The 22,091-nt window shown below is 43.0% G+C and overlaps 1 protein-coding gene across 12 annotated transcripts in view; it reads right to left on the reverse strand.

The window, feature by feature from the left end:
- Mast4 (microtubule associated serine/threonine kinase family member 4) overlaps nt 1-22,091 on the reverse strand; it is a 598,008-nt gene that overhangs the window by 205,524 nt on the left and 370,393 nt on the right. For 2 of the 12 annotated variants that reach the window (XM_087613950.1, XM_087613932.1), the window contains exons 1-2: nt 13,409-13,983; nt 8,993-9,073 (exon numbers count right to left, since the gene is read on the reverse strand). In XM_087613950.1, coding sequence (XP_087470076.1) covers nt 8,993-9,073; nt 13,409-13,455 — 128 coding nt within the window. In that variant the 5' untranslated portion in view covers nt 13,456-13,983. 12 annotated transcript variants of the gene reach the window in all.

Raw genomic sequence — 22,091 nt, forward strand, 5'->3', positions numbered from 1 at the left:
ACAATACAGAGCCGAGAGTCTTGGAACAATTTCACAAGTGTTCCCTAATTAATTCTCACAACACCCCCAAGAGGTATTATTATCTATGGTACTGCTGGGGAAACTTGAGAGGCTTTCTTCCCCCTTCGGTTTTGCATTTGTATGACTTCTCTAGCTGAGACACCTCTGTGCTTGACTTTATCACTGTTCTGTGCTTTCAAAGAATATCACAACTTCATTCTCTCATCAACATGGTGGGTGTTAATGGCTGTATCCACAGATTTTTAAATGTAGGAAAGAGGGTTTGTTTTTTTTTAATGATGTAGAATGCTGTTTTTTCTAGTCACAAAATGGAATATGGGACAGAGCCTTGAGTTCAAAGCACACAGGCACAAAGATGTACACACACATATGCACACACGCACATAGATGTGCACACACACACACCACACACACGCGCACACTCATGCACACACATTCACATGGATGGACATGTACACACATTTGACAAGTAGATTGTTCTTATTTTACTTTTCATTTACCACCAGAACAATTAGTAAGAGATAATGGTGTAAGGTGCACACAGTAATTTAAAAAGTGAGCTCAGTGGAGTGGTCAGAATATTTGGGCCATAGAAGAGCTCAACAATGAACACTCAGAGCTGCTAGGGCCAAAGGAAGGGTCAGGAGTGCATGGTCCAGAGGAAAGGTCCTGGCTCCTCACAAATGAATGGCACTAGTTCTTCAGTCACGAGGCACACACACTCTCCTAATGGGGCTCAGAGGACCCTCCAAAGGTTACAGCAGTGGTGAGCAACATTGTCACCCCAGGCAGCAGAAGGCCATTCCAGCTAAGGAAGCTGGCGCATCCTGCTTAGCTTGCATCAGCACAGATCCTGGAGCTTCTGAGACCCACGGCCTGGCTGCCAACTGGACCCAATCTGATCCACATTACAACATCTAGGCTCTCTAACATAATCTTCAGAGGGCAAAGTGGGCACAAGATGGGATAATGCATGCTGGACCCAGCAGAGGTTTTCCCCTAATGACAAAATTCCTCTCTCTAAATGGAATATTATATAGAAACGTAATTACAGTGACTGTTAAGTGCATGCTGGGAGGAAAGGACAGACACGTGCTGCAGAAGAGCAGAGCCCAGGGCTGAAGCGAGGACCACAGGAGAACATATATTATACGCAGGGAAATAGGAACCGTCTGTAGTTCTAATTAGGAGGGTGTGTATCAATGTCAAGGAGGACCACTATACTCACACCATTACAAGGTCAAACATGAGGTAGCCCAGGGCAAAGGAGAAAATGCTGTCCTCACAGACATATTCTCTCTAAGCCTCCAATGCCTCAACTGTCAACAAATTCAGTTCCCACCCCCAGAGACGCCATGTCCACATGTTGAAACATCAAGAGTAGCACCAGGCACAGGGTGAGCTCTCTCTCTCTACAAATGCTGGAAATTAAGCCACTGCACATGCAAGCACCTAGATTACTGATTTGGGAGTTGAACCCACGTCAGTAGAGTAAACCGGAAAAGTGAGTGTGCAAACATAAGCAAGTGATAGGAAAATGTAGCCACCAGGACAAACTGGCCAGTTGCCTGTTCCCAGGGTCAGGAATATGCCTACATGTATACACGTGCATGTATACACGGGCTGAGCAAGGACTGACATATTCCTCAGACTCCACTGTCCTTAAAGCCTTGCTTGCTGTCTGCCCTCCTAAGACTTTGCCCTCCTAATTAGATTGTGTGACTGCACAGCAGAGAAGTTTATGAGGTCATGACGTCCATTAATACATAATATATAAATATGTGCATATATACATATATAGGTAAGCTAGGTGTGGTGGCATACATCTGTAATTCTGTCACTTAGGACCCTGAAGCCTAAGACTTCAAGGTCAAGGACAACCCGGATTCTATAGCAAGAACTTGTCTCAAGAGTGCTACAGTGAAACTAAAAGGAGCTAGCTTGTTTTATGTGTCCTCACCCATCTGCATGCTGTGTGAAACTGACTACCCCACACTCATCCCTTTGCAGCTTGGTCCTCCCTTTGCAGTCTTAGACAGCAGCTTCCCAGTGGTGACACTCAGAAGTTAGCAGAAGTGCTAACAGGCCTGTCCACACTGCCCCTGTCACCTCTTCAGGGATGCCTGGGGCTGCCAACCTTCCCATCCCTGCCTCGGCCACGCCCGCAAGGTCAGCACGATGTGTACCACCCGGATCATCTCGGTCTGGCTGAGCCATTCTTCACGGAGTGACTACCTTACATCAATTTAGTACTACGAAATAATTCAGAAATAGATCTCGGGAATGTATAAGGCAATTCCTTAAGCCATCGCATTCACAAAAGCTCAGGAACTCGTATCATAGAGTACAGAGAAACTACCATCTGCTGTGAGCTTTTTCAGATTTTTTTTTTTTTTTGCAGTGTTCTCTCCAAAGCAAAAGGGGAGGGGGAGGATAAAGACGGAGTGGCTACATTCATCTGAACGGCAAAATGGAACCAAAAGGGTGCAGTGGTTCTGCAGTCAGGTGACAGCCTAGTGAGAAGGGGACACAGTGAGGTTCCTGGGTAGAAGGAGACGCAGAATCAGAACATATTGCCCGCATGCTTGGTAAACACCATGTCTGTCCCTCACCATGGCAACAAGTGAAGTGAAGGGAATCCAGGCAGCCGTGGATACACAATAACATTTCCAGCAGTAAAGACAAATGTTCTGGGTCTCGGAAGGATTGCGTTAGCTGACATTGTTCTTAATGCCCTCGCTGCTGAGGCACTGTCGGCCTTTGTTGTCCACCACTCCCAGAAACAGCATGTGTCATGTTCTTGCTGTCACAAGGCACACTCAAGCTACTGTTCCTAAGTTCCCACCGAGGTCCGGAATTTGTAGATGGAAGCTATACATACAGGGTCCAGGTAGTGCCCGATGGCCCCAAGGTCACAATGCTTTGCAGGCCGAGAGACACTGGCCAAGACTCAAGCCTTCCAGTCAGAAAACCTCAGATGCCTCCAGGGCCAGGCAGCTAACGCGAATGAATGAAGTGAAGTAAGGCAAAGGGATGGAGAAAAGGAGCCCACAGACCAAGGGCAGCAGCAACCTACTCGGAGACAAAACACTGCATGGCAAACACGGACTCACTGAAGGGCTTCAGATCCTTGCAAGGGGCTCCAGACACCTCCATTCATGGCTCTCTAATTTTTATCTGTATGTGTGCGAGTGTGTGTGTGTGTGTGTGTGTGTGTGTGTGTGTGTGTGTGTGTGTGAGAGAGAGAGAGAGAGAGAGAGAGAGAGAGAGAGAGAGAACTTTGGTGCACATGTGCTGTGGTACATGTGGAAAGGACAAAGGACAACTTCAATTATCAGACCTTGCCTTTTACTTCATTTGAGACAGGGTCTCTGTTATTTCTATGATTCTCTCACCATATGATCTGGCTGGTTCTGCCCTCTCTCATCCCCTTTTCAAGATGCTGGGTTTATAGACATGTGAACAGCATGGCCAGTAAGAAGTGGTCTATGGGTCTTGAGCTTCCAAACTCGGGTTTTCACACTTGCGTCATAAATACTTTTACCCACCGACCCACCTCTCAGACCCTTCTCTGCTTTTTCAAAACCCATTCAACAATGAGGACTTTATTTACTATTTAGTACTGGTGCCCCTCAACTTACCATGAAGCTCTATCCCAATAAAGCCATATTTAACATACAGAACCAATTATCATCAGGGTCTGGCAACAACATATTTGGCTTTTCCCCTTCTTGATCACAGGGCTGGCTAGGAACCACACCTTAGTGCAGTTGGCCAGCACAAAATGTCAAGATCACATCATTAGCTTGGGAAGAGAACAACATTCAAAACTTGAAGCCTGGCTTCTATTGAACACATCCAATTATGCTCCATGGAAAAGTCAGTATCCCACAACGTGCAGCCATTGTAAGATGGGGACTGTCAGGACATTCTAGCTGCTGTACTGGGTACTTGAATAGTGGTAACAAGTTAGGCAGACCAGTCTTTCCTTCCAGAGTGTATATTCTAATTCTCTTCTTCAGTGCATCATGCCCCGATTTCTAGAACACGTTTTATGCCCCTCACCTTAGCCAGGTAAAGTCTCTAACATAGTCTTCATCAATCATACCTCTTTATGCTGTCTTCAACTGTCCTCAATGTATTGATGGCTGCTGTTCCCTAGTCAGGGTCTATGTTTTTGACAGCTGGAAGTTAACAGTTTATGGGAAGAATCAAGATTCAAGCTCTTTATTTCAAGAGGTCAGGACCACTCTCAGACACACTAGTACAGGACATGCTATGTCATGTCCTGCACACAGGTTAAAATATAAAAATCAGTCCAGACTCAAGTCCTAGGCAATAACACTCCTCACAGACACTCATTCAGCCAATCCCCATTTGTAGGTCTCTTGTATATGTCAGAACTATGGAGGATGACGAATACAGGTGTGAACGAGTAGACAAGGCGTGTTCTCCTGGTGGAGTTTACAGCATAATGACACTGCTCTTCTCTGGAACTAGTGCCACACTGGAGAGGGAATTCAGCATGTGTGTTCTCATTTCTGGCTGAGAGGAAGGCTTGAGAGAAGCACGGAGGAGGAATGGAGTATTTTCAATGCTGGGATCGTGGGAAATTCTGAATTGCTATAGTTGTCTCGGCAGTGGAGAGAAAAGACATGTGCCGAGGACTTAAGGTACAAGTGCTTATGGTCCTCAATGTGCTTTGCGTCACACTGATAGTTCAAAATTAAGTACATATTTTGTTTAGAAACTAAGGTCACTGCTACCTTTTCACCCAGCATGGCTGGAGGACTAGAAATAAACAAACAAAAACTCCAGAATTTGAAGACAGTCAGGACCTCTTGGAATATGGAACCCTATGTTCTGTGAGTGCAGGGCTGTATTCTACTTCTTTCCAGATAGGTGGGCATCCTTAAACTGGTTGACTGGGGAGCAAATCCATCCCATTTTCAGAAAGCTTCATAAGGAAGTCTTCTTCTCACAAGGAGCCCGAAGTCACTTGGCTGGGACCGGGGTACAGCATTTTTGAGCCTCATCTCTCAGATAGAAAGCTTACTCATCAGGAGAGCTGTCTTGGAGCTTGCAGCTCTCATTTCTGGCTGGTCCCCTAGAAGGATGACCTGGAGAAGCCCATAGGGACCCGCTGAAAATGGAGAGCTGACACAGCCATCAGCACAGCCTGCCTCCGGGGCTTTACCATGAAAGGAGCAGAACCTTCCACCACCGTATTTAGAAAGTCTGTGTCAGCACCTCAAAAGGGCAGGACTGTCACTCTCCTCTATGTCTTCACATCTCCTCACAAGAAAGGCACAGGGGGAGAAATCTGACCCCTTGCAGCCAAGGGAGAAGGAAGTCATCGGTGCCAAGGTCCAATAAGTACACTTTTCCCCCAAGGCATAAACGCATTTAGATTCCTACAATTTATAATATCAGAGCACGATTTTGTAGCACGCTGTCAGAGACACTTATGTACAAGCTGCCAATCATATAGCCCTCCTTAGAACAATCGTTATGTGTTCTAGGGCAGATTCATCACTAGTACGTGGTCCTGCCTCCCTAACCATACTCTCTTGGGTTCCAGTCCAGCCATCCATGCTGGAAACCTCAGTTTCCATTGATGATTAACTACTGAATACCTACAATATATACCTTTCTTCTATCAACGTCTGTGACAAAGACTGCTAACTATTCTCCAAACCTGTTTGTTCCTTTCCCTGAATCCAAGTGAGCTCTATGTCATTAGATGTGACAAAAACAACACAGTTTGTGTAAGGGAATTGCATCCACTGTGCTCCATTCTCCGTGAACTTTCCAATCTACCAAGGCATCCTTGAAGGTATGTGGTGTAGACACCTTTGGTCCCTGGATGGAGCAGATCCTTTCCAAAGTCCTAGGCTGCTTAGCAGTAAACACAACTCTTTGTAGTTTAGCTGTTCTATTAGGGTGGCTGATTGGTTAGCTAGTTAATACTTTCCTGCTTCTCGTTCACTCATCTACTCTAGGACAGACCTTTCTCCAGTGTTTACTGCATTCCAGCTGTTGAGCAAGGCACTTGGGAAATGAAAGAATCTAAATGGTCACAGGGTCTACCTAAACCGGGTAATTAAAATTCTATCTAAATGATTTCATTGCAGTGTAGATGTCTGAAGTTACTGGCAGTGGAAAGGTGTGAGACGTCAGCTTCAGTCAAAGCTATTTAATCTCGCTCTGTGTTAGCATCTTTATCTGTAGTCAGAAGCATTCCTCCCTTGTGGTTGACAGTAGTGGGTGGAGGTGAGTGAGACATTTTAGTTTAGTAGTCAAGGTTCTGCATAACAAGGTCTCAAATCGAATTAATTTCTTTTAGGATAGTCTCATATACCCCAGGCTGGCCTTGAGATTGCTATGGAGCTGAGAACAGCTCTGAATTTCTGATCCTTATGTCTCTGCTACCAGAGTGCAGGAATTATAGGTTGCACCATCCCGCCCAGTTTAATGTGGTGATGGAGACCAGATCCAGGGTTTCATGTATCATGCTGCTATACAAGCATGCTACCAACTGAGTTACAGCTTCACTGCCCCAGTCAAGTTCTAATCCTTAACAATCTCCCTACTGGGGTTGGGGATTTAGCTCAGTGGTAGAGCGCTTACCTAGCAAGCACAAGGCCCTGGGTTCAGTCCTCAGCTCCAAAAAATAAAACAAACAAACAAAGAATCTCTCTACTAACAAATCTATGCTTTTTTTTCCATTCCACCCTCCTATCAGCCCATGATTTTCAAAAAATTGTTATTACATTTGTTTAAGTGTGTGTGTGTGGGGGGGGGTTGGGTGTGTGTGATGTGCGTGCGTATCAGGAGGTGGAAAGATGTGTATACGTGAAAGTGTGTAGAGGGAGGTGGGAAGAAAGGTGTGTGTGTGAAAGGGTGGGGGGAGAGGGAGAGGGAAAGGGTGCAAGCCACAACATACACATGAGGTCAAAGGACAGTTTGCAAGAGCCAATTCTCTCTTTGTATCCTGTGAGTCCTGGGGATCAGGTTGAGGTTACCAGGCTTGACAGCAAGCATCTTTATCTGCTGACCTGTCCCTTCAGCTCAGCACAGACACTGATGTCCTTTCTTACCTCCTAGAGTTGCCCTTTTCTGTTTTGTTTTCTTTGGCACCATTGATGCCAAACCTCCAGGATGTCTTGTGGTCCAGCTAAAACACACTAGTTCCGTAAAACTTGTCTCTACCACACTCTATAACATCACCTACATCTGCTACCACAGCCTTCTGGCTGTACTTTGAGTGGCAAACTGATTTAGGAAAGCCACAGAGAGGTTTGAGTACCCAGAAGAAACTTTCATATCTCATGCTTAGAGCACCATACTTGGGACAGCTTACAAGGGCAATGGAATTCTCCAGATAGATAAAAACCTTTTCCTATGTTTTAGGATCTAGGTGATGCCTTATAAAAAAATTATACATATAATTTTCAAGTTAAAATTCACTTTTTCAATAAATATAATCCTATCAGCACACTAGAACCAAAATTCAAAGTCATTAACTCATCTCCCTAGTCAATTTCCCCCACATATTTTCATTCAGCCTTATTTTAGAAATACGACAGGAACAAATGTGTAAAACTATGAAAATACCATCCAAAGATTTTAAGTTAGTACTTTCAAGGCACTAGACATGAATGACAAATTTTTTTTCATGTGTTTACACAAAATAGAGTTTTTATTACCGTGAGTAGTAAGTTACCCTTCCCAACTCAAAGTCAACTTCAATGAAAAGACTGATTCTACTTTCTTCCTTAAGACTAAAAAGAACAGGTATGTTGAGTTCTCTGGGTAAATATTCTGATTAGACACATGGAGGCATAATGCTACCAAAATTTAAAAATCCCATTAGAATATATGTAGCACAATTCAGCGATATTCTTTTCTGTCGTGCAATTTTTACAACAGGCTGTCAATATGTCCACCAACATGTGAGCGCTGAACTTGGCTAACTACTGATGTCACTGAAAGATGATGGGAACAAAGACCTCATTGAAGAGAGCTGAAGGCACTCTGGGGTCCCAGCCTCTTCATGTCTCTCTGCTTCCTTAGTAGCAGGGTATGATCAGCTTGCTTCCTACCATCGGATTCTACCTCATCCCAGGGTCACCCAATAAGGCATCTCATAAATCTATTCTCTGTCTGTCATGCCAAAGGGCTCTTTCCTAAGAATAGGTGTAATCCTATCCGTAGAAAACAAAGTAAAGTTCAGAATCATTAATTCACTTCCATAGTTAATTCTTTCTCTCAGATTCCAAGGCAACGGCTTGAAACCAAGAGCCAAAATACATCTTTCCTCTAAGTTGTTTAGCTTGGGCACTTTTGTCACAGTGACAAAGAGAACCCAGACACAGGTCACTTTTATAATGAACAGAGAAGAATGGACTGAAATCAGCCTATGGGTTGGGGGTATTTAAGTCAGAGTTAGGAAAAAGATCTTAAAGAATACAAACCCTTTAAGTAAATACTTTATCTCAAATAGTTTGTGGGACACACATAGCATGATATTATAACATAAAGTAGGAAATTTCCCTGGGAACTATAATAAATTATTTTGTCCTAAAAGAGGGACTAAAACTTAAAAACAAAATTGATCCAAAACCATTTCTTTTCTTCAAAAAAGAATTCTTTGAAAATCTCACACAACGAATTGATTACATCCATGTCCCACTCCTCGCCCAAGTGGTTTCCTGTGAAAACCTTGGACGCGGTGGGGGGAGAGTTTTCATACGGAAATCAGGCAAGCCATAACCCAAGATCAAGTGATTTCCCTAGGATGCACTACATGGGATGAGCAAACCAGAGAGCAAAGTCAACCGAAACACATGGTTCCATGAGGGCACTAATTCGACAGGAGGTTCCCATGTGTGATAGACAGTTCCAGGCCTGAGTGGGACTCAGGGAATCAAAGACAAAGCAGTCCTGAGAAGCCCTGGGGTGCGCTTACCTCCAGAAGTGAAAGGTCAGGAGAGGACTACAGGGGCTGCCCGGGCTGGATGGGGTTGGACTCAGGCTCCTTGGAGTGAGACTGAAAGTTAAAATAACATCATTCCGAGTGGGAGAAGTGATTGCAGTACGGATAGCATAGCTCACTGGAGGGACAAGCACCCCTCGGGGCTGAATCACCAGGACTTGATTGCCAATAACACTGGGTCATCATCTAATCACTTGCCCCTTTCAGCTCTAGGATACAGAACAAGGCCATGGCTTCCTGCAGAAAATTGCGTTGTAAAAATGGTGGCTGCCGTTTTTTATTTGAGCCTTTTCTTTGTCACAAAGCAAATGTGGTCAAATATGGTCTGATATCACCATAGCGATCTTTTGCATCAAAGACAATCTGATGTTATTTTCTATGGAATATACATTGAGTATAGATTGAGAATTGTGGGTAAGTCTAGAGCAGAGCTAGGGGGAAGTGGTCATCAGACCATGCAGATAAACAATCAGGTTAAAATCCTGACATTTTAAAACAGCAAGCATTCACATGCTCATGTAAGACAGATGTGTTCTTAAACACTTAGAGAGAAGCAAATCTTCCTTTGGGCAGTGACCCAGTATTGGTTTTTTAGTTTTTGTTTATTTTTTGCTTTTGTTTTCTCTAAACTTCAAAGGCAATAACATGGCCCTGCATGCTTAAATTTATAATTTTAAAAAAACTCTAAAGAAATTCTTAAAGGTATCTGCAGACTAGTTTATGTATCAGAGAAAATTTCCTTCCTCCCAACCCCCAATTCAACAATCACTGGGCCACTGTAATACTTGCTTCTCAAACTCATCCAAACCAACAAACATTTTTAGTAGCCAACTCTCAAATATTCATCACAAGGTGGTCAGAAAGATCCATTTATCCTTTGTGATTCTGGCCCTACGCCTGTTCACTGGTAGAGAGGTAAAAACACATACTACGGTGTTTTTTTCTTCTTGTGTGTATGTGTGTGTGCACATGTGCATGTGTGTGTATGTGTGTGCACGTGCGTGCGTATGTGTGTGATAGGCACGCATGTATGTGTGTGCAGGTGTGCTTGCCTATGTGGGTGTGTATGTGGAAGCCAGAGGTTGCTTCAGGACATGTATTTCTCGATCCAGTGTCTCTCACTGAACCTGAGGTTTGCTCTTTTGACCTCTGGGTTTGGTTTCGGCATCCTAGTTCTGGGCTTACAGTCAAGTACCTCCAGGATTGACTCCTACAAGTGTTCTGGGATCATAACTTAGGTCCTTACACTTATACAGAAAACACTTTGCCCCCTGGACCATCTCCCTAGCTTTTATTATATTATCTTACATCACCGCATTTACCAATAGATCTTACCAAAGAAATGGCATCGATCCTTGTCAATTCCCAATAATTTTCACATGGCAAAAATCAGACCGAGAATTTGTTATTCTGCTACTAACTCTTAGGTGGAAGCGAGCAGCTGTGACTCTCGTTTCAGCACCATGTGTCTCTTAAAGAACACACTGACTGCCTCTCTACTGGAGCATGGCTCTACGTACGTCATGTGTTCTTACCTTAGAGAGAAAGGTCTGGGGATGAAGCTCTCTATGTAGGAGAGGTTGTAAGCACAGAGAACTGGAAGTGGTAGCCAAAATAAAATTTAAGTTCAAAATTTATTTTGGAAATGTCTGGTACTGTCTTTGTCTCCCGTTGTGTGTATAAATGAGAGTTGGCTGCGCGTGCCATAAACTGAAGTATGATATGGCTCAAAATACGTCCATCTATTCACTAAGGGGTTCCAATGAAGCTTGATAGCTTCTAGAGCCAGTCTCCAGGTTGGTTCTTAGTGCCTCGTAAATTAAGGATTTAGACTCCTCCTGCCATCAGAGCACTTTGGAAGCTGCCGGTTTTAGATGTTCTGTACTTGAACTTAGCAGCTCATTGGAAACTTCTCAGGAATGCTCGCAGATACGTCGCAGATACGTCGCGCATCTTCCCTATGCCCCTCGGAGTCTTATCTATCCTTTCCTGTCCTAAAGTAGCCATTCATGGGCCTTCACGGCATACTCTCTCCAGACAGAAACATGCATGAAGTGTGCTGCCAAGTGTCAGGAAGCAGATGCTACACTTATAAAAACAAAATGACTTTATAGGGAATAGAAAGTGGTCACGAGTTTCCGTGTAAAATGGCAATTGGCTGATTTCTAGAATATTTGTGTTTTTGGTATCTCACGTCTAGAGCTCACATCTAGACGTAGGAACTGGAAGTGACCTCTGTGTGACTGGTGGATTCTGGACTAAATCTATAGGGTTATAAAGGATGCCCCTGTAGTGCCTAGGGAACAAACTTGCCTGAAAGGAAATCAGACCATCTCAGGATATAGCATTCCTAAACTATTCTAGGCTATTTGGTTTGTGACTTGAGACCTTGTCATGTGGCCTCCAAATAATGACATTATGTAGGTCTTATATGCTTTTAATAGTGTCAGGGTTAAAACTTTACTCTAATATTTACTACATTCTAACATGCACTACCTCTCTACAGTGCTGAGAGGCTGAATTTACTCCAAGGCTGGTTTTTTCTTGAACGAAATACAAAGCTGGCCCTGTATATTATAATTTTACATTCAAAGGTAAACGAAAGTAACTGGCATGACAAAAGCTTCAAGGGGCTGTAAATATAATCCTCTATTTTACTATCTATGTTACTCACGTGAAAGCAGTAATACAGATGCCCAGTAACATTGACCACACAGAGGCCAGACAAAGAAGAGCTATCTGATACCCAATCAAAAGCCAGGTATGCCCGTACTCAGCTGAGTCCTATGTCCTGTGTCGTTATGAGCAACTTCATAAAAACTGTGACAACCTCTTAGTCTAAAACAGGACATATCAATTGGATTTTTTAAAGTTACTTTAAATTGTCTCCTTGTGTCATGGACAAAATTTTACAAGTGGGAGGAGGAAAATGCTTAATGTGAAATGGGGCTTTTGACATTCAAAGGGAGCAGGGGTACATGGTTCAAAACCAGGGGTCTGACTCCTGTAGAAGGGCAGTGCTCTGGGTTCTACACCTGAGGCGGTGGGCAGGGATGATGGAAAGGGAGAAGAACACATAGCCATCACTAAGACATTCCAAACAACTGATGAAGCTTAATGCTATTGTGGGGGTCAGCTGGGAAAATAACTAGGGCGATGGGCAAACATAATTCCTGTGTCCATTATGGAAAACATTACACTCGACAAGAAGGCCATGAGAGCACTCCAACTTTTTATAAGCGAGCATTTTATTTGAATAAGATAAGCAGAGACTTTAAAGGAAGGACTGGTTTGAAAAATATCCACCAGGACGCTGTACATTCATTGACGTATTAATTTAGGAGATAATTTCTCTTGCAAGGTGCATCTACAGGACTCAAAGGGAATGAACACTTCATTAAGGACACTTGAGAGCTCTCTTCTTGAGGAGAGTCCAGTATGATACTATAGGGGACAGACAGATTTCATAAAAATATGATCCCCTATCTGTGCTGTAAATGACCCAGGTATTTTTATTCTCCTACCAGACTCACGTTTTACTGTTTATTCTCTAAGTGTGTCAGCGCAGACTCACTCGCGGCTTCCGCATCCTCAACTAACAGATTTAAAATAAAAATTTGCTGACACTTCCTGCATCCCAGATGTCTAACTTCTGCGCCACACATTTGATGTGGGCATTTTCACGTAGCTGCGTCAAATCAGAAGGCAGTGGGACGCGTTAATGGATTTGAAAAAAAAAAAAATTGAAGAGGGAGAAAAGCAGAAATAAATAAATATTAAAAAAAAAACCCAAAACTAGCTAGACAAACACAGGACCTCAACTAGGGAAACATATTGCATGCTATGGCTGGAGACAGCAGAGAGATTCCAAATGTTCTTCAGTTCATTAATATTCTGCTGCACTGAAGAAACATGGGTCACATCTAATGATCGTCACAGATAACCCTTCTCCCGCCTGCCCATCCATCCTGATGTTCTCTATTATTCAAGGCAGACAGGGGCCTCTCTTCAGAAGAAGGCGTTTTTGAACACAAACAGACAGCAAGAGAGGAGAAAGACACAGCTATACCATGGCCTACTGATACATTCTTTCACAATGAGCTGTTAAGATGTTTCCAGAACTGAGGTTCAGCAACTTTAAATATGCAGCGGCGCTTTCCTTCCCTCCGACTGCAGTGGGAGGAAAAAAAAAAAAAAAACCCGGCTTGGTCTGGCTTTGCACATCAGCTGGAACCAAATGCCATGCATTTAAAACATGGTCCTCCACCTCATACTGCAGTGCTCTGAGGCTGTCGGTACAAACAAATGCTAAATAGCTATTGGTCCCCGGAAAGAGAAAGCGAGTGCCAGGCAGAAAGCATTAAAATATTAAAGACAGACAATACTTACTCCAAGGTCAGCCCCGGAATCTGTAGTCTCTCCCGCTGGGCTTTCATGGTTGGTGTATGTTACCGCGCTCTATTGTAACCATGACACACACTCTCTGCCAGCGTCCCGGTGATGACAGAGAGCCAAAAGGAACCTCTCTGAAGGACTGGACTAACAACCTCTCAGGGGGGAGGGGGAATCCTGTAAGTTTGGGTCCTTCCACCTCCAGCAGAATCAAGAGCTGTCAGCGGCTTTCCTCAGGTTAACTGTGGTGCGCACTGCACTGATTTCGTTAAAGGAGCGAGGCTCGCAGCTCTGCATATCAAGTAATTGGTTTCTGATTTTTTTTTTTTTTTAAAGAAAGTCGCTACACTCACAGACCCACTTTTTACCTCAGTGAGACAGAGTCCCTTTCACGGTGCAGACTTGGAGGAAAAATATAAAGCAACAGTATCGTACATAAAAGAGTTCCTCTAAGCAAAATGTCAACTACCCCTCCCCATTCAGCAACCCCCTGACACTTAGGGCCTGAATTTGCCACCCTAGGGAAGCTCTGTTTCCTCCCTCCTCAGAGTTAACAGCATTTCTCATAGTCCAAAAGAGATGAGGGACTGTGCCTGGTGGAAATAATTAGATTTTTTTCTATATATGGCAATCAGCAGAAAGAGGAATAAACTAAGTGTGCTAATTTGGGGGAAGTTGAACTCTGTTTCAAAGCAGAGACTTATGTGAGCGGGGTGTAACCGGGTGGTGGGAAAGTACCAACTAGGGATTGATTCCAGAGACAGGAGCGCGCATTCTTAGTTCTGAAAAGCTGTCTTTAAGAATATCCCAGTGTACCATACTTTACAATGGCGATCTAATATGGGTTAGGAAGGAAAGAGACAGCATACAGCATGTATTTCACAAGCCAGGAAGTTTCATCCTGTATTTATTCAAGGAACACGTTTTTCCCCCCACAGTATTCAAAACCTGGAACTAACTGCACTGCTGTTGTCATATATGAAGAACATATCTGAGTCACTTCCTCTGATACCTTTGAAAATGTTTTAAAGTTTGGCAACCACTGGTTGGTTGAAAAGAAACACCAAGAGAGAAAAAAAAATCTTAATTTTCTTTCATCAAGAACTCTAATTTTTTAAGTACTACTAGGCTGGGCACACACACACACCACTGCCACCACCACTGCATGTTCACAGAGCTATACCCTGAGGCTGTGAAGCCATACTCCATGTTTATGCCACAACAGCAGCTAAGGCACACAGACGGTGGCAGTGCCTAGGTTCAACGTGGCATATCCACTGCTGCCACTTTACTGTGGTTCAGATTGTGTCCCATACAGAGGGCCAAGGAGAAAAGCAGAGGTTGGTTTTCTCCAACACATCTGACTCTATTTGGCTTCCATTTGGTTTCTCCTAGTGTTACCCTCATGGTATGAGCAACCGTTTGTAACTCTTCCGAGCTGAGCCCAGATGAATATTTATGTAGTGTCCCACAATGATGCTGAGTCCCTTATTTTCTCTATGAAAATTGTTGATTTTTAACTAGTCATCAACTTCTCCTTCAGGGTCAGTAGCCAACCCTCTTACCTTTTAGAAGCAATAAATCCTACTGGAAGCGAAGCCCTAAGACCACCCTTGTCTCCATAGGAAGTGCAATGGAAGGGTATATAAAGTAGTTTAAATTTAGTAAAAGAAAAAAGAAGAAGAAATAATGAAAACCTATTGATCACAAAGAGATCAATTTTACTTAGAAGTGGTGATTTAAAAGAAATCAAAATAATTTTTAAAAATCAGTTACCTTTAGTTTAAAAGAATAGTCAAACTATGAAATTCTTTAGTTTTTATGGGAGAATCTCATTTTTGGAAATATACTTTAATCTAACCCCATAAACTTTCATACACAGTTCTTCTCAAGCGATTTGTAGTTCTACATGCCACTGGGCTAGGGGCCAATTTCATTAGTATGTTCTTTCAATAACTTTAATGTAATATATTCAAAATTAGACTCATAATCATGACCCTTAGCCTCCAAATAAGCCTCCTTCCAATGTCAGATGTGTGGTCTCTCTTTAGTCTTTCTCCTGAAATCACCCAGATCCAAGGCACAGGATTCTTAGCTGGATTCATTTCCTAGACTGCTCTCTCCAACATTCTTCCTAGGTATCCTCTTTGCCATAGAGACCGTAGGAAATCTAAAGTGTTCTTCTCTGCAACAGGTCACTTTTCTGAACAAAGCTTCTAGTAACTTCCTTCTCATTCATACCAAACACACTTGGGTCCAGTTGAGTAGTCAAGTATCAGAAAGAACAACAACATAACACTTGTCTGAAGTCAGGAGTATAAGAAAGGAGGAAGGAGAGTAGGAGGGAAGTAAGGTAGCCATGGACACCTTGGTGGAAGCTAGAGAATGACCCCTCGGCACCTGGAAAAGGAAGCACCAAACACTTTGCTTTTCCTATGTGTTATACCTTGTAGATAAGGAAATGAATCTTTTATATACAGCATTCCCAACTGGCAAACAGAGAAGAGATGGAAAGCTCAGAATACTGTTTTCCAAGTGTTCATGAATCAGTGGATCTAGGCTGTGAGCACTGCTGACTGTTGACAGCACAGACAGATTTACACTGGACAATACGTGTCTCCTGAGGCAAGAATGAGACTTAGTCTTATCAAAAATGTCACAGAGCCCTGGAGAAAGCCAAGCTTCTCTATCAGGATACCCGTGTGCAGGAAGCGGAGAAACAACATGTTAAATAGTATCAGAGACAAGACCAGCAAAAGCCAAAACAAATGAGGGGTTTCCTAAAGTAATATGTTCTAAACAAATATTTTTTGTAATTATTTACACACTTATTTCTAGTAAGGGGGAAAGACATGGAAAATTGAACCTGTAAGACTAAAAGGGCTTAAGATACACAGCAACTAACTAATCCATTATCTTAGAGTTTCATTGCTGAGAAGAGGCACTATGACCGTGACATCTATTAACTGGGGCTTGCTTATAGGTCAGAGGTTAAGTCTATTATCGTCATGGTGGGAAGTGTGGCAGCATGCAGGCAGAAATGGTGCTTGAGAAGAAGCTGAGAAGTCTACATCTTGATCCTTAGGCAGCAGGGAGAGACAATGAACCACAAGGCCTTTACTTCTTTGCTTCTGAAACCACTAGCCCAGCAACATACCTATTCCAACAAGGCACAACTAATAGTGCCATTCCCTATGGGCCTATTCAAACGACCAGACCCATGAACCTTGTAGATCCTGATATCAAAGCAATTATAAAAAATTAATCAGACATTTCAAAAAATAACAATATAGACCTTATATACACATTAAATATATGTAACATATGCATAAATATGTATACATACTTTAGTTCCCTTTCTGTTTCTGTGATAGAATATCCTGACAAAAGCAACTTCTAAAGGCAGAAAGGGTTTATTTGGATGCACACATCAAGGATATAGCCCCTTTTGGCAGAGAAGTTCAGGTGGAAGAGCTTGAACAGCACACCCACAATCAGAAGCAGAGACCTATAAATGCGCATTCTCATTCAGCTTCCTTTCTCTACTTATACAATCTAGGATCGCAGCCAGGGAATGATACCGCCCATAGTGGGCAGGTCTTTCAACCTAATGAACACAATCAAGATGGGCACACCCAGAAGCTCATCTCCTAAGTGCCTTGTGATTCCATCAGCTGACAATTAACAATCACCATCAAGTATGTAGATGTGTCTATATAAAAACAAATACACACAGTGTGGGGATCTGGGGAAAGACAATTACTTGCCAGCATAGTATCTCGTAATCACTTTTTTTTTTTTTTGGTTCTTTTTTTCGGAGCTGGGGACCGAACCCAGAGCCTTGCGCTTCCTAGGCAAGCGCTCTATCACTGAGCTAAATCCCCAACCCCATCGTAATCACTTTTAAGTCCTTATCTTTCAGAGACGTACATGAAAGTATTCACAGATGAAATAACATAATGAGGGCTTGGTTCCAAATAAGTAGGGAAGGAAAAGAGGGAGGACATAAAGTTGGCTGTGATTTACTACTAGTTTTTAAGCCTGGGTGGTGGAGTAGATCAGAACTCACAGAATAGCTGGTACGCAAAGCTCTGCACTGACCTTAACCTCCCAAACCCTTCTCTGTTTGTCACTAATGTCTCATTTATCTACCTCATTTCCCTAGTACTTCTGTTATGGTTTGGATCTTAAAGGTACCCAATAGCCTGTCAGACCCCAGCCTGTAGTACTACTTGGGGTTGGTTGGAACCTTTGAGGTTAAGCCTAGTTGAAAGTAGTTGGAGCTTAGGTTGCATGCTCTTGACGAGAACAAGGATACCCAGGTTCTTTCTCTTTCTTTGCCTTCTGGTCATCAGGAGATTCTTGGCCTTGCTCCACCACGATGAGCATCTCATCATGATCACAGAACATCAGACCTAGGTTGCTAAGCTTTGGATTGAAATCTCTGAAACAGCAAATAAAACAAATCCTTCCTCATTGGAAGGTGGACTTCCTCATGAAGGAAGACAAACATGTTCCTTGTTACCTGGACTCTGAACTTTCTTGATACCTTTTCTGGCTATCCCATTTGGATACATACAACCCTCCCGTGCCTAGTGAGTCTTTTTCTTCATCTTGACATTCTTTTCTCTTCAGCACCTACAACCACTTGATCTCCTCTATATTTGATTGTCTACCTGTACTGTATCTCCAGGACCGAGGGCGGCCACCCATATATTCCCCCCAGAAAAAGTTACAAATAAACAAACAAATAAAAAAATTTTTAAAATGAAGGAATGGAGTCCTGTGTTGCAAAAGTTATAGATTAAAACAGCTCATCCTAGAGCAATACGACATGATTTTGGTGGGATAAGTCCAGAGGACATTGGTTGACATTGCTTTGGAGGGCCTCAGAAGGCATAAAACAGGAGCCTTCTCTTATTATAAATTTTATAAATGACATCCAGTGACATGCATTATTTAAAAAATTTTTTTTATTCATTTATATTTCATGTACATTGGTATTGTGCCTGCATGTATGTCTGTGTGAGGGTGGCAGGTCCCCTGGGACTGGAGTTGCGGACAGCTGTGACCTGCTATGTGGGTGCTTGGAATTGAACTCTGGTCTTCTGGAAGAAGAACCCATGCTCTTAACAACTGAGCCCATCCCTCTAGCCCTGACATTATTCATTTGAACAAACCCAGTGCCATGGCTTTTGTTGTGGTCTTGTTATATTGTCTCCGGAATGATAGCTCTCAATTAGGTTTTGCAAGGATGGGGGATGGTTTTGGTTTTATGTAGAGGAGGACTGCTGTTCTGGCATCTAGTAGGTGGTCAGGACGCTGCTAAGCAGCCTACAAAACAGAGATGACACCATCCCCTACAGCAAAGAACTACCCAGCCCCAAATGCCTGTACTGTTCTGGAAACCCCAATGAAGAAGAGACAAGGGGCATCTTCAAGACGCTTAGCAGCAAGGACCTGTTTTAAGTACTGAGATTCTGGTTTCACAGCGCTCAGCGTAGGTGGAGGTGAGGGCGACCCTCTTATTGTTTTACCTCTCACTTCACATTTCTGATTCTCAGCCATCTAACTAACCTGAAGGCACATGGAGACTTCGGTCCTTTCAAGGGGAGTGGCTTTTTATAGCCAGAGCCCCAGAAGTACTTCTGAGTCACAGAAACCTAATTACCAAGGAATCCATGCCATTCTGAACAGCAACCCAGATAGAAAACTCTGCTGAGCACAAGGACTCAATAGTCAGTAAAATAGGTTCCGCAGCTGCTCAGAGGACAAAGCTGAAGAAGCTTACCCTGTAGTGATTCCAAATACATGCATCTGACATGCATGGCCAAAGGGAAGTTGAATCTAACTGCTTGGCTTCTCTTGTGAAACTCATGAGACAGATCTCCTAAACCTAATATCTTTTTCTCTTCTTTTCTCCTGAGGTTCAGGATTCTATAAGGAACATACAGGATGCAAGCCATGAGTGAAAGGGGCTACCGCTCTTGACGAATACTCAACTATCTGTAGGTTCCTCCAAGGAGAGTATAGTTGAGGTAAACTTTCAAAGATGGCATATATGATTGGTCCTTTCCCTTTAACATCAACATAATACAGTGTTAGATAAAGGTATTGACATGAAGAACTCTTAATAGCTAGTATCATCATTCATTTAATAAATTTCTGTTCAGCTGGGCCTGTTCCAGATGCAACAATGAATGAGATCAAAGGGCCCATCTATCAAGTCATTAATCCGGGGAAATCAATAAGGACATATACAACATGGTTACCGATAGCAGTAGGCTACCAGCATCTTGGATGACACAGAGTCAAGGGCTAGATGGTGTCTTTGGCTCAGAGACTAGGGCATTTAGTCATCTGTAGAGGTCACTGGCGGGTATAAGCTGTCAATTCACAAACACTGGGAAAGAATGACAAAGAATATCTACTGCAGGGGTTTGGATGTTGGACCAAGGCCGGCTTGGTTGATGATTATCAAGAAGTCTGCCCAAATGAGGGACAGTCCAGGGCTTTATGGAGGATGCAGAAATAAATAGTATGTGGCGACAGGTCCTGAAGATTGTTATCAGTTGAAGAAGCAGGAGGAAATGGACAGGGGAAATTAATGCTTTGAATTCTTCATGACCAGGGATCAGAAACTGGTTTTATGGGGAGGGGTGCCTTTTAATAGCTGGGGTTAATTCTTTGAATGGACCTTTTTTTATAAGGACTCTCTATGACCTCACTGGGGAACTAATATGAGACTGAGTGTGGGTGTCCTCTGTAATGGACACTGTTTGAATGTTTTATGTTTTTAAGACTTTTGAGAAAAATCATCCCTAAGCTCTGTACAGAAGCCCAGAAAGCTCAAGACAGAGCATCCAGCCCTTTCTTGTGAGGCTCTGCAGTCAGTAAGAGAAAGCTTTTCCTCGACATCTTCATACCTTCTAAAGAGACAGTAAGGAATGTAAGGTATCACATTTACTCTCAACTACTGGAGGATGTGCTGAACAATAACAAACCATTCAGAGGAAATGCATGAGAGCAAGGAAGAGGCAGTATACAGAGAAAGGCTGAGGGAATCACCAGGGTGTTGGCAATTGCTACCAAAAGGAAATCCCCAAAAGAGGTTGCTAACATACAAGAGCAGAGAAGGTGACCTGAGCCAGAAGCTGAGGGCCTAGGAGCAGCTTCAATACAGGACATAATGAGAGGTTACTAATGCCACTTGCAGAGCGGAAAGCAGAAATGAAGCTCTGTAGGAGAATGTGGAAAGGATTCATGATAGCTAAATAGAATCCAGGCAGAGTAAAAGCAGCCATGAAAAACACAGTCATCGGGGAGAATGGAAATGTGATTAGTAGGTCGACACAGAGCACACTGTGTACAGAATGCTGGCCCTCTGATAATGTCACGATGCCCGTCTGTATACTCATCTTACATTGTAATTGCGAGTTTGTTCTTCACATTCAGGATGCTGAGGCAAGAGGATGGTCTTGCACTTTTGGCATTCATCTGTCATAAAACCCAGAGCCCTCACAATGCAGAAGAGGGAGAAGCCAAAGTTGGAGACTTGGTAGAAGCAGATAGTAGGGTGATACAGCCAAGGCTAAGGAGCTCTAGAAGCTTCTAAAGGGAAGGGACTGCTTATAGAAGAAGACAGCCCTTGGCTCTGTGCAATTGCTACCAAAGCACAGTTCAGTGTTCTGGTCCCTAGCATTGTAAGATGATAACTTTGTACTATTTTAAGACACTAAGTTTAAAGTGACTTGTCACTATAGCAATGAGAAACTAACTCAAGCATATCTGGAATAATATAAATATTGAAAACTGATTTAACCAAAAAAAAAAAATCACGCTTAATGCTGTCTTTAGATGGGGAAACTGTAGATGAGAAGGCAAGAAAATGACACAGGATAAGGGGTCAGAAGAACAGCCCTCCCTGTATCCTAAATGAAGTCAGTATGCAGCGTGTCACAGTTTGAATATGCTTGGCCCAGGGAGTGGCACTATTTGAAGGTGTGGCCTTGTTGGAGTAGGCGTGTCATCATGGGCATGGGCTTTAAGACCCTCATGCTAGCTGCCTTCAGGTGAAGATGTAGAACTCTCGGCTCTGCCCGCACCATGCCTGTCTAGGTGCTGCCGTGTCTGTAAGCCAGCCCCAATTAAGCGTTGTCCTTTATAAGACTTGCCTTGGTCATGGTGTCTGTTCACAGCAGTAAAACCCTAATGAAGACACAAAGCATGGAACTAACTGATGTTAGAGGAACCTGAATCCTTACTGAGAAACTACTGAGCTCTTATTCAAGAGCTCAACGGGAAGTAGGAGTGGAGGGTGGGGGATGGGCAATGCAGGGATCCAGTTTTTCATAAAGCTAGCCCAGCATTTAATTTTTAAAATTCCGGGGTTGGGGATTTAGCTTAGTGGTAGAGCGCTTGCCTAGCAAGCGCAAGGCCCTGGGTTCGGTCCCCAGCTCCAAAAAATAGAAAAGAAAAAAAAATTCCCTCTCTATATATTATATTTTGATAAGAATAAAATAATTCTAAAAAAGGAAGATTAGCTGCCAGAGATGATAGTAACTTCCTGTCGTATCTCTGCGTTTTATTGTACTTGCTTTTATTGAAACATCACCTAATTTCCTTGTACTTTTTATCTACCATATGCAGCTAGACACAATGGTATTTTTTAAAATGGGAG

The sequence above is a fragment of the Rattus norvegicus genome, chromosome 2 (assembly GCF_021556685.1).
Source record: "Rattus norvegicus strain SHRSP/BbbUtx chromosome 2, alternate assembly SHRSP_T2T, whole genome shotgun sequence".
Taxonomy (NCBI): domain Eukaryota; kingdom Metazoa; phylum Chordata; class Mammalia; order Rodentia; family Muridae; genus Rattus; species Rattus norvegicus.